We start from the raw sequence: 13,326 nt of genomic DNA on the forward strand, positions 1-13,326 counted from the left end.
TTTTTATTTGTGTGTGTATATATATATGTGTGTGTGTGTGTATATGTATATATATTTTTTTTTTATCATAATACATGTTCAAAAACATCTTTTTTTTTTAGTTACTGTCCTAAGATTTGTATTAGCAAGTAAGCCAATTAATTAGGCCAACTGTGCTAAAATCAGCTTTTATGAGTTAAATAATACTAAGCCGATAATGTTGTAATGAATTATCACTTATTACCCTGTCGTACATATAAAAGGAAGGAGGGGGGAAAAAAAACATCTATTGAGGACGCATCCTGGTGGTGTTGTTTTTTGTTGTTGTTTTTTTTTTTTTACCTCTTATGCATTCAAGTATATTTTTATACAGTACATAATTTATTATTGTAATTTCCTTGCAGTCGGTATCAACATTATGAACAACAAATGCGCAATTTTTAATCCCAAATATGGGCTGGAAATGTAACTAGTTCCGCCCCTCTGAACCGTTACGTCCTATGGAATAAGAAAACGGCATAGTCTGAGGACAACTCCCAGCCTGGAAACTTCGGGGCACGCAGGAAAAAGACATTACCATACATATTTCTTAGATATAATCATTTTTCTTTCATCGGGAAGTCATACTAATTAGATTTTTTTTTTTTCATTTTTCTTTAACTGATGGACGATTTAGGTATGTAATGTCTAATTATTTATGGCACGTTTCCTAATTTTTCCTTGAATAACTTTACATCGCTGCAATGTATATGATGGATAGGTACAGTGAAAAAGCTTGCGAAAGGGTCTCGTTTCGTTTTTTGTCTAGAAAATTATTGAAAATCTATATATATAACATTAGATTAACTCGAGATAAAGATTAGCTAGCCTAGACGGTGAAGGAGCCAAACTCCTGGCTGCAGTTTGAAAACAGAAGCGCACACCGTCCGAAATAATTATACAGCCTAATTTATTAGGTATGTCCACACATAAGTTCTTTTTGTTAGTTATCAGATGACACGTGTATTTAATACCAGCAGGCATCTTATGTCAGCCCACATCTGGTAACGTTTAAGGACTAGCCTATATAAAGACTTTAATGGATCCTATGAAGAAACACCCGCCCTTTCACTTAGACAAACTTTGTAAAATGGCCACCGCAAAACTTTCATTTGGAAAATTCATTCTGAGGATTGGAAATATTTTATATTTTTACAAATCCTCATCTGTTCAAATTTGGGTATACACAGAATGTAGCCTATATAGATAGTATATAATATGCTATTATTCAAAGTACAGTTATGTATCATTATACGTGAGCATGTTAATAATTCTACTATTACTATTAATACTACCATAGTATATTTTCATATCATTGATATCTGATGCCATTACATAGCATTTTCTTTCCTACAGAAGTGCTCAGAAAATGTAAAATGCTCATTATAACGTTATTGACTGATTTATGGATAACTTCCGCTCTTGTGTGTGTGTGTGTGTTTTCAGAGCTTTTGAAGGTTATTTGTCAGAGCATACCGCATGAATGTAGAGTGTGGCAGAATTAAGCCAAGCCAAACAGACATGCAGCTCTAAATATGGTTAGAATTTCTAGAGAGACGAATTCTATCTCCTTATATGAGCAAAGTGCAAAAACCATCTGGATTACAATGAGTTCTTGAACTGGGTGATGAAATAACTTCTACATGGACTAAGTTCATCTGGGGTGATGTAGTAATCTACTGATAGTGATCTTGACAGAGATAAGTGCTTAGTAATATTAAATAATATTACATATGGACATTCAGGTGCACAACTAGCAATTCAGAAGAAATGTATTTATAAAAAACCAATGTTGTTAGTGTTGGGTCCGAAATAAAGTGACAAAAGTGCCCAAGGTATTTAATATTTTCATTTGTAATTAATACAGCACTGTATTATATATTCTTAAAATTTTAGTGTCTCAGCACTGAGTACTGAATTAATACTAATAGTTTAAGGTAGTAATAATATATTTAGTATATAGTATATTTTATAGCTTTAGTTTTTATTTGTAATTAGTACAATAATTATGACTTCAGTATCTCTGGGTCGTATGTTGAGTGTGTACTAATAATGTGAAGTGAGTTTAGATTGAGAAAAAGGTTTTTAAGAAATACAGTAATTACATCAAATTCACAATGGTGTTAGAGTGGGCGTTCAGATTACACTGGTGATGAAAGTAATATTTTTGAAAGGGGGGCAATTGAAGTGTTCTTAGGGGTATTAGTTTAAGGCTTAAATAATAATAATAATAACAACAACAGCAGCAGCAAATAAATAATACATATTTTTAACTACAACGTCACACTATCAACAGGCCAACACTGTCCATGTTTACATATCTGTCTATGTCCCATCCACTGTTTCCTTTTTGTGGTTTGTATGTGGAAGGAATTTTGCTGGCTTCAGGAAGAAAATTACAACACTATTTTTGGAGCATTGCAGGACATTGCACACCCATATTCACTCTCATTGGACACACTTTAGTTTTTCCGCCTCTGTAATGTACAAACAGGCTGTTGGTTGTAATTTTTGCTTTGCTGATGTGTGTCAGTGTGTCTATGTTCTCTTAGTCTGTCTGTCTCTCTTCAGGAGTGTGTGATACATCCAACTACCCTCTCAGTCCCCGTATTGTTATGTTTGGTACGTAGTTTTCTGTCTGTTTGTCCACCAGTTGATGTGTATGTTCAGTGTTTTTGACTGGTATGCCCCTGTAATTATTTAGCTTCTTTTATCTAAATAAATCTCAACTTTGGCCTAGTTTTATTTGAATGTAACACATTTACAGCATTTTGCTTTGCATGTTTTGTTATTGCAACACTATACACTGAAACACCATTCAAGCTTGATACAACTAGTATGCATTCTATGACTTTTCTGAATGCATGAAATACATGGTTGGCACAGCTCTCGAAATGATCCTCCATTTTCAACTATTTTGATTTTGGTCAGACTAAAGTGTTTACATTTTAAAGAGATAAATTATTGTTTTAATCTGACTGAAATAACAGCTAGAGTCTGCCTGAAAAAGGTTTTTTTTTCCTCATAACATCCTGTTGTAGATGCTGCATTCTAATTATCTGTATCATCTTTCCTTCTGCTTGATTTCCCTTTGTATGGAATTTAAGTTAAACGCTACAGTAAAACTTATATTTGTATTATATATATATCAGGCACTTATTCACTGATAACTGTCAGGAAGGAACATTGTTTTGGGTAGTGAAGTGTGAGGGTGTAGTTTCAGTGGCAATCCTGAAAGCCAATGCAAGGAAAATAAAACCTTAAAGGAAAATAAAAATTTCATGTTTATCTGCATACCCCTAGGGCATCGAAGATGTAGGTAAATTTGTTTCTTCAGTAGAACACAAACTGAGACATTTTACTCAAACCATTGCATTTGGTTAGTCATATAATGCAAATGGATGGGAATCATGGCTAAAACATAAACAAACAAAACCAAATTAAACCGTTCAGATTGTGATGATACTTTGATGTGTAAAGACACAAAACGATCGGTCTGTGCAAGAAACTGAACTGTTTTTATATAGTTTTTTTTTATTTATTTTTTTACCTCTGATGCACTTAAATGCCTGAACTGTACTGTGCATCCTCAACACAGCCTGTGGGGTGTAGTGATGTCCGATTCGTGAACGAATCGTTCAATTTAACTGGTTCTTCTTAGTGAATCGGTTGAACCAGTTCACCAAAACGAACTGAATCGTTTGAAATGGTTCATGTCCCCAATAAGCATTAATCCACAAATTACTTAAGCTGTTAAGTTTTTTAACGTGACTGACACTCCCTCTGAGTCAGAATAAACCAATATCCCGGAGTAATTCATTTACTCAAACAGTACACTGACTGAATTGCTGTGAAGACCGAACGGAAGATGAACACCGAGCCGAGCCAGATAACGAACGAACACGTCCACTGCCGGAGCAGTTCTCGTTCTCGAGTCAAGAACCAGTTGCATCAGTTTTTGGATCACCAGTACACTGAACCGAGAATCGTTTCTGTTGGACGCGTCCGATATGAGAACCGATGAGCTGATTCTCGTTCTCGAGTCAAGAACCGGTTGCATCGGTTTTCGATCCATAGTACGCTGAACCGAAAACCGTTTTTTTCGGACGCGTCTGATTTGAGAACCGATGGACTGATGATACTGCGCATGCGTGTAATTTTTTAAGTATTTTGTTAAACATCGAAAAGTGTGATAAAATAACTATATTTTATTTAGCTTTTTTTTTTAAAGATGAATGTTTCTAATCTGTATATTGTAGATAATGTATAGGCCAAAAGGGGTTTTCAGGGAAGTTGGACAATAATTAAGACTCTAAAGAATAAGGGATGATTTATGAAATATCTGTACTGTATTTATAGTTAATGATGACACATTCACAAATTGAGTTTGTAGTAAACAGAACATGACCACGAGTAGAGCAGCTGATGATACTGAACTGCAGCACGTGCCGGTTAGAGCGACTCTCATTCTCGAGTCAAGAACCGGTTGCATCGGTTTTCGGATCATCAGTACACTGAACTGAAAACCGTTTCTTTCGGATGCGTCCGATTCGAGAACCGAGGAGCTGATGATACTGCGCATGCATGATTCAGCGTAAAGCCAACTGACTCACTGTGGGCCTGAACCGGACTGGATCTTTTGGTGATTGATTCTGAGCTAATGTTATGAGCGCGGGTAAACCGAGGGCTTGAATTAAGGGCAATCTGGCGAAACGTAAATTCATTTAATAACAAATACATCGCAATGGATTATGTATAGTAAGTGGATCATGGTTTCTGCGCTGATGACACCTAATTTATCTACTTTATATCTTCAAGACTTAAATCCTCATATGCACATTATTGCTGTTACTGTATTTGGGTGCGTTGTTGCAAATCTTAATTGCAAACGTTTCATGATTATGAGGTTTTTAACTGACTAAAGTTGATTACTGACTTTATATATTTGAATGTTTGATAGACGTGCAGCGAGTATAATAGGACGAGTCTTCACAGAATGTCGGTGGGATGATTTGCATGAGATGCTGCATTGAATTCTCAAATATGGGACGATTCCGTATTTTAAGGGACGGGTGGCAACCCTAGTCCTCATCGTGCTGCAGGGTTCATGTAGGTCGGGCAGTGTTCATGGAGGAAGGGTCCACGTAAGGGGCGGAGTCCGGCGGCCGCACGCGGTCCCCTCTTCGGTCCGGGGCGCGAGGGGCAGTGGCTTCTTCTAGCGGCCGCATCACTCTCATTGGCCGCGGCACTTGCAGGGGATGGATGGCCCGGCATCCTGGCCGGTCGGCTGTGTAAACGGGTGCGGTTCTCATCCGGATCGCGGGTCCGGTGGCTCACGTCTCTGGTGGTGTGGGAATCCCTCAATGCATCCTTCCTGGACCCACGAGGACACCAGTGTGCATGCACGGGGAAGAGACGGGTCTCACGAGGAGAGGCGCTTTGGGCTTTTAAACAGCGGCGGTGATGAAGCTCCATTTCCATCATGTGTGCCCCATCACACGCCGCCAGCCCTGGCTCATCCAGTGCCCCTCCTCTCTCACACACCCACTCCTGTCGGGAGCCTGGTGAAGGGCGACGATTTAAGACCATAGACAGTAAAAGAAATGGACACAGCGACCCCATTGGATTCAACGGAGACAAGTTAAGTCAATTAGAAGCACACACTTCCTGGGGGTCCAGCATACTGCGCAGACTCAAACTGAGCTTGATGACGTAGATGTCACATGAGCAACCTGTAAGTCTTCTAATCGCTGTGCCAAGAGAAATCTGAATCACCCACCGAATCTTCCAGAGAAGGTGAGCGTGAGCAGGAGCAAATTTTGGAAAGTATTCTGATTAATTATCTCTCTTAACTTTATGCCTCCACGTCCCCCCGATAGCCTCAACAAAACAGCAACAAAAAAAATTAAACCCAACATGTGTGGGTGTGTATAAGTGCATTGGTTTAAGCATATGAAGTTGTTAAAAACTTGCTGAAGAGGCATGTCTTTAGCTGTATCATAAAAGTTGTGATAGATTCAATTCAGATGGAGCCTGGTAGCTCATTCCACAGAAGGGGAAGAGAGGTGGTCAAGATTTTGGGGAGAGTCTTTGTGACTCTTTGTGAAGAAACATCAAGACATCACCCAGCGACCATAGCTGGTGGGAGGGAGCATACACTAAAATCCACTACATAAACTAAAAGTGCAGTGCAGTTTATAAAAATCTAATTAAAATGCTGGATCTTTTTCTACCTTTAATGTAATATTGAAAATTCATGTAAGAAACAAATAAAAACTTTCAAGAGAGGAAAAAAGGAAAATGAAATGAAATAAATAAATAAAATAAATGTGCACAACCTTTTATAATAAAACATGGTACTTTGTTTGGAATTAACATTGGTCCTAAACTCTTTCTGAAAATGTATTATAATCCTCCAGTCATCAGTTAAATGATAATTAAACCGCAATGAAAAAGAGCTTATAAAGGAAGAGTTGGGATCTCATTGTGTAGAGCAGGCAGTGGCACCATTTTTCCCATATAATTCTTTAATAAAACGTTATAAAAAATCAAAAGCTTATTTAAATAATAAATGCAACATTTTTCAGCTGGAACAAACTCTAGGCACTAATCATCAACCGAAAATGCATGCAGGTCCCCTAAACTCTTGTTGGAGGCCAATGCAAGCAGAAGCAGTGTTTTCATTTATAGAAACTCCTTTCGACTTCCTTTCCATGTGATCATGGTTGGCAGCAATCGTAGCCACATAGACTTAAAGGGTGGAGGAAGACAGCATTTGCTCCAAACCCTGCTGCAGAAAGGACAGCGCGACTCTGATCAGACATTTTCGGGGATCTTCTCAGTGTGAAGAGCACCATTCAACAAATAGGTTCCACTTCAAGTGCTCTCGCTGAAGTGATGGTGTCCACTACCTCTTGGGGTAATTCACCTAGAACCAACGCATCCCATCCAGGGACCAGCAATGAAATTTCCAGAGGTCTGGACATGGGGTGCCCCGATTCTGAGTCAGTAGATCCTTCATCAGAGGAATGTGCCAAGGAGGGTCTGTCACAAGGAACATAATTTCTGGGAACCAAGTCCGAGTGGGCCACTAAGTTTCCACTAGCAGAACTTGCTCCTCGTCCTCCCTAATCTTGCACAGAAGGCTCACTGGGGAAAATGCATACTTGCAAAGAACCCGCAACCAGCTATGTGCCAGTTCGTCCGTGCCGAGTGTTCCCTCAACCATCCGTGCTCGATCAAATCCAACTCCATACTGAGAAAAGAGATCCTCTTCACCAAGGAGTTTGCTCTTTTTCCAGTTGACCCTAAGGCCCACTGGCTTACGTGCAAAAGCACCAAATCCCTGCACTAGGGATGGGCGTTTTCCACAAATATCACATTTGGATATTTGAGCTCACAAAAAACGAATATTCGAAAATTTGCTTATTTAAATTAAGTTTAATGAGACGTAATGAAATGAGTTTTATGAAAATGTTTTTCAGCAACATTTATTGTTTCCGTCATTTTGAACAAGCTTACACACAATAAGCTTGAACATTACACATCGTGTTTTTTGCTGAAAACCTTTAAAAATGCGTGCAAACAAACAAATGTACAGATTAAAAGCAAAAAAAAAAAGAAAGAAAAAAAGTGAACAAAGAAAAAACGTAAAGCAGCCTGCAGCAATTAGGCTATTGTAGAACGTAGCCTACACTTAACTTTTAAACTGTCTGCAAATCTTTTTTGCTTTTTTTTCTATTGTTTTACATGTTCTTGTTAAGAAACACGGGCATTCGAATATTCGCTTATTTAAATTATGTTTAATGAGACAGACGTAATTTTTTCAGCAACATTTATTGTTTCCGTCATTTTGAACAAGCTTACACACAATAAGCTTGAACATTACACATCGTGTTTTGTAGCTGAAAACCCTTTAACAATGCGTGCAAACAAACAAAAGTACAGATTAAAAGCAAAAAAAAAGAATGAAAAAAAGTGAACAAAGATAAAACGTAAAGCAGCCTGCAGCAATTAGGCTATTTTATAACGTAGCCTACACTTAACTTTGAAACTGTCTGCAAGTATTTTTTGCTTTTTTTTCTATTGTTTTACATGTTCTTGTTAAGAAACACGGGCATGTAAACATGATCGGGGGGAAAGTCGGCTTCTTAGTCTGTTAACAATAAGGCCGGCCACGGAGAAAATGCGCTCTGACGGCACAGACGTTGGCAGGACTCACAAGTAACGGTGTGCTAAGCAAATAAGTTTTGTGAAGCGCTTCGTGTTTTCGTTTCACCACTGAATGGGACCCTCGTCTGGTGGAATACATGGCTCCAGCAAGAACTGTTCCCACTCGTCTTGGCTGGACTCCCTGTAATCACCGCTGAAGAACTGGCTCAGCCTTTTCCGACGAGTGGGCATTGCATCCTCTTCATCGTTGGTGGCGGCGGCTGCATCCGCACCACTCGCATCAAGGGAAATGTTCTGATAATGTTCAAAAAGTCACCCGTTTTTTCCAGGCGCGTCCGCACCGCATCAAGTTAAAAACATCTCAACTTTTCAGAATGCCGCAAGCGCACTGCAGGTCATGTGACAAGAACTAAACATTCAGCTTCATCCTTTCCCGTAACAACGTTGAAAGCTCAGCCAAGATGAAGGAACAGCTGATCATAGCTGTATATGGATTGCTATTTTGAAATAAATTTAGAGGCAGAGCTACTGAAAGCGATTTTTTGTGCTGCAAATCCATATAACCTTTGCTGAAATTTCTGCGTCTTCATGGAGAGAGCGCGTCATTGTTGCTTAGCAACGGCAGACGCCTCAGGAGCGCTTCTGCCCGAGCGCTTTGGAAAGGAGGAGAAAGCGGCGCACCTAGCATTTTCCATGCGTTTTTAGGCGCGATATGTGAACGGCCCCTTATTCATTCATTAATTATTTTTTCACAGAAAGTGACCAAATTAGGTTTTATTGTGAACTTTTTTTTTTTTTTTTGCGAAATTCGAATATAATTCTTATTTATCGAATAATTAGAGCAGAACGAATATTCAAATGTTCGACTATCCATGCACACCCCTAGTGTGCACCCAACTGATTCTGAGACTGATCTAGTATGAGCCAGTCATTGAGGCAGTTGAGAATGCAAACGCCCTGTTCTCTCAAGGGAACAAGGGCTGCTTCCGCAACCTGAATACACACGGGGCAACAGGGACATCCCGGAGGACAGGAACTCGTACTGATATGTTCGTCCTTCAAACACAAACCGCAGCAATAGTCTGTGGTGCGGAAAAATCGACACATGAAAATACATGTCCTTAAGGTCGATCGCTGCAAACCAATCTCGGGGGCAGATATACAAGAATATGTGTTCCTGCATCAACATCTTGAATGGTAACCCGTGAAGGGACTGGATCAAGACACGCAGTTCCACGATCTGTCGTAACCCACCTTCTTTCTTGGGTACAACGATGTAGGGGCTGTAAAACCCATCTCCATATTGGCTGGAGGGACAGGCTTAATTGCATCCTTCACCAGTAGGACTGTGATCTCCGAACCCAAGACAGGAGCATCAGCCGCCTTCACTGATGTGAAGCAGATGCTGCTGATCTTGGTGGGATGCCAGGCGAACTGAATTGCAAGTCTTATGGTCCAGAGGAGCCAGCATGATGGTTTGGTTAGCCAGGCACCTAGACACCACACAAGCTGGACCAGCGGGACCATCAGTGGACCAGTGGAACACAGGGACCTGAAGAGGGGTCTGAGTGTGCAGTGCAACAGTTACCTGGTTCCACTTTTTGGTAGAGAGTGCATGAGTAGGGCCTTTGATGACGCTCTCGAACCGTTGCTGTCTGCTGGCAAGAGAGGAGGATGAGTGTTGTCTGATGTTGGTCTGTCCGCAACTCTCCATGCCCTCCTGGGACCCAGAGACAGAGAAAACCGCTTTTCTGTCGAGATTTTTGGAAACCAGATTCTCCACCCGGCCCTCCTGCGAAGGAAGGAGAGGTGCATTCAACATCCCCCAAAGAGCAGTTCCCTCTCTCTCTGGGTCACCCGTCCCGAGGCCTCTTCCAGGTTGCTGTTATTTCTGGATCCGATTCGGGCATTGCTGCAGTCCCGGAGGCAGCAGCGCAGCCGAATCTTTCTCTCCAGAAAGCTCCGGCTCACCCTTCGATGCAGTGATCGACATTGGGTCATTGGGAGGAGTGCCAAATGAGACTGCTGGTACACTCCTTGTAGAGGGCCCAGGATGTTCCATTGGCAGCTCAACTGGTTGCGGAGTGCAAGAGGAGCGAAGGTCCCCTGTGGGTTGGTTCCCTGGAGGGTTTGCCATTACAGTTACCCTCAGCCTGCCCGTGCTACTGCCTGAAGTAGTCCCCGTCTGACTGCCGCCATGGCAAGAACTAGATCAAGGCACAGGCAACGGAGCTCAACCCCTTTGAGGTAACGGAGCTTGGCCTGCAATTCCGAGATGATCATCTTCCTGCAATGAGAACATTACTCATCCACAAATGCCACCTAAGCGTGCTAAATGTCCAGGCAGATGAGGCAGCGATCTTGACCATCACCCAGTGGCAGGATGTCTATAGCAAGACCCACATCATCTTTACAAAGACGTAATGTTGAGTTTGCCAGATGCAACATTGTTTTTAAAAAGACGCTCCCGTGATTGTTCTCTTATAGAGTGCTGAATGCACAGGGGAGATGGGCGCCTGCAAAACAAGCGGGGTAGTGCAGCCTGATATGTGTATCCCACTCAACATGGGAAATCACCACTTCTGAAGAGCCGTACCACCAACACAAAGACCTCTCAAAGAGCGCTCTGAACTTGTTCAATCTTCCTCTCTCAGTAGTGTAGTCAGGAGCAAAACAATGTGATAGCTCAGCTCCGAAGCGAAAAGCTAAATATGCTCTACACCTGCTGCCTACTTATACTCATGGTGTGATCAGCAGCAGCTGGATGCAACAATCTCATGCCAATGTACATTGGTTCATTATGTTTAAACTCAAAGTGGATTGGTCTCTCTAAGTGAGACCCCAATTCTTCGGTAATCTGACGTGATGACGAGAGTGACAGACTAAAAGGGAACTTATTTTACATTCTTACATTATTTTCCTTTGTACTTTGCATGATTAAGGTATGAAAAATGTCCTGCAATGAATTCATTTAGTCAACTAATAGAATATTATACATTGGCTAATAGCTTTTTAAGTTCATTGATTATATAAAATTCAATGAAGGTTCACTATAGTTATCTGCATGTCTCATCCATGAGTGGGCCTATGCAATGATGGAGAACAAGATTTTGGTAGAGTTAAGACCCAGAACCAAGTTACTGAGCAATAAAACCCTTTTATTAAAATAACTGGAGCCTAGGAAATAAAATCAGTTGTATTTTAGACATTAAAACAGTCCAGTACTTTATAGTCAAATCCATTTCTATATTGAAATAATGAAGATTTCCGTGCCACCCAAGACTGGTTGCTGCCCCTTCTTGGCTACCCCTATGTAAACATCCTGGTTCTGCCACTGCCTAAAAGGGCAGAGTGATTAATATCAGATAGTCAGTGATATTGGGGTGGGAATGCCCATTCATGTTTGTGAATGGGCATTTGATTTACAAGTGAGAGAAACTAAGATTGTAAACAAGGATACAAACTAGCCACTTTTTACTGAAAATTGCTGTTGTAAATTCAAAATAGGCCATCTGTGTAATTCAAGTAGATTCAATATAAAATGAAAAGAGATTTTAAACATTAAAAAAATATTTTTAAATGTTACAATAGTGATTTTATAATGTCTTTTTAATATAAATCCATTAGCAAAAATGTGAAACAACCTATATTACAGAGTGGAAATGGCAAAGGAGACAATAAATGAATTACTGCTGCTATTTAGTGGTCATAGTGAGAATCATGACATTCATTTTAATAATATTTCTTTTTCTACCAGGTGAATGAAATCTTGGCAGAAATCTTCCAATTATCATGGCAGATTTTCCGTGAATTATCTCTTTAAGTAAAAATGAAAAGAAAAACAAAACAAACATATGTTCTTGTTTTGTCCTGATGATTTTGTACTCTTCAATGCATAAGTTACACTGCAAAAAGAGATAAAAATGTTAAAAATGACATGCAGAATTTTAACACGTGTTGAGTGTGCTCAGGGACAACACATGTCAAATTTAGCACAATTTGTGTGTTAAGATGGATCACACATCATTTAAAAACATTATGTGTAACTCAGAAACTGCTAAATAATGTGTTAATATGACAAAAATAATAAGCATTACCATCAATTTGTAATTCTACAAAATTTTAATAAAACAGACAGATTGAAACATTTTAGAAGTTTATTTGTAAAATGTTGTCAGGGTAGAGAACAATGCATGCACAGAGGCACAACAAAATGTTCTAAATCTCAATTTCATACATTTAATTTAGATGAATGGAACAAATGCCTTGTAATGCACTACAACTTTAAAAAGTGTTACCAACATCAACCTTGGATGATTGAAAATAACAACACAGTCAAGACTAGCAGATAACATTTCTCATAACAAATGATCAACTTATAACATAACATGTCAGATACAAGATAAACTTTCCAAATCAGACAACAAATATTTTAAATTGGTCAATGACAGTTAATTAAAAAATATATGTATTGTGTGTTTGTGATTTTTTTTTTCATATCAAGTCAAGTCTGCTTTATTGTCAATTCTTCCACATATACAGTACATACATATGACATGGTTGGTAAACCGTGGTCTCAGGTTTTGATCTAAGTGGGTGGAGTTGTGTGTGTTTTGCGTCAGCACTGATTGTTTCGTGTGGGCGTCTCCGCTAATTGTTCATGATCACCAGCTGCTACTCATTACACTTCCCTATATATTGCCCTGTCTGGCGTCTTGTGTTTGTCAGAGCGTTGTTTGTCAATCTCAGTGTTTCTTATGTTCTACCGTTCTTGTTTATGTGCTTTTCGTCGTTGGATTGTCCTGGCTCCGGAACCCTGTCCACTCCTCCTCATCCCCGGATCTCACCACCCACCTTCATGGCTCTTCCGCAGTTCCTGTGTCACACTCTCCTGCTGCCAACACACCATCGCACCTTGGATCACCCGTGAGCTCTGCCTCTGCCTGGACATCGCCCTTACCGTCAAGATTCCCAGTACCACCTGTCTTCGTGTTCGTTGTTTGTGTTATTATTCATTAAATGTTCTAAACCCGCACTTGCTTCCTCACCTTCTTGAACGACATGGAAGCAGCGAGCACCACTTCTCTCACCGACATCCATCAAAGTGTCACCCGCATGGATCAGCAGCAGGAGAGT

The 13,326-nt window shown here is 40.1% G+C and overlaps 1 protein-coding gene across 2 annotated transcripts in view; it reads left to right on the forward strand.

Annotated features, from left to right (window-relative positions):
• Nucleotides 1-93: 93 nt before the first annotated feature.
• LOC132121358 (transforming growth factor beta-1-induced transcript 1 protein-like) overlaps nucleotides 94-13,326 on the forward strand; it is a 120,999-nt gene continuing 107,766 nt past the window's right edge. Inside the window, exons 1-2 of one of the 2 annotated variants that reach the window (XM_059530673.1) lie at nucleotides 94-655; nucleotides 2,590-2,640. In XM_059530673.1, coding sequence (XP_059386656.1) covers nucleotides 643-655; nucleotides 2,590-2,640 — 64 coding nt within the window. In that variant the 5' untranslated portion in view covers nucleotides 94-642. The remainder of the gene's footprint in view (nucleotides 656-2,589; nucleotides 2,641-13,326) is intronic. The other variant, XM_059530674.1, reaches the window with a different exon arrangement.

Source organism: Carassius carassius, chromosome 39 (assembly GCF_963082965.1).
Source record: "Carassius carassius chromosome 39, fCarCar2.1, whole genome shotgun sequence".
NCBI classification, from domain to species: domain Eukaryota; kingdom Metazoa; phylum Chordata; class Actinopteri; order Cypriniformes; family Cyprinidae; genus Carassius; species Carassius carassius.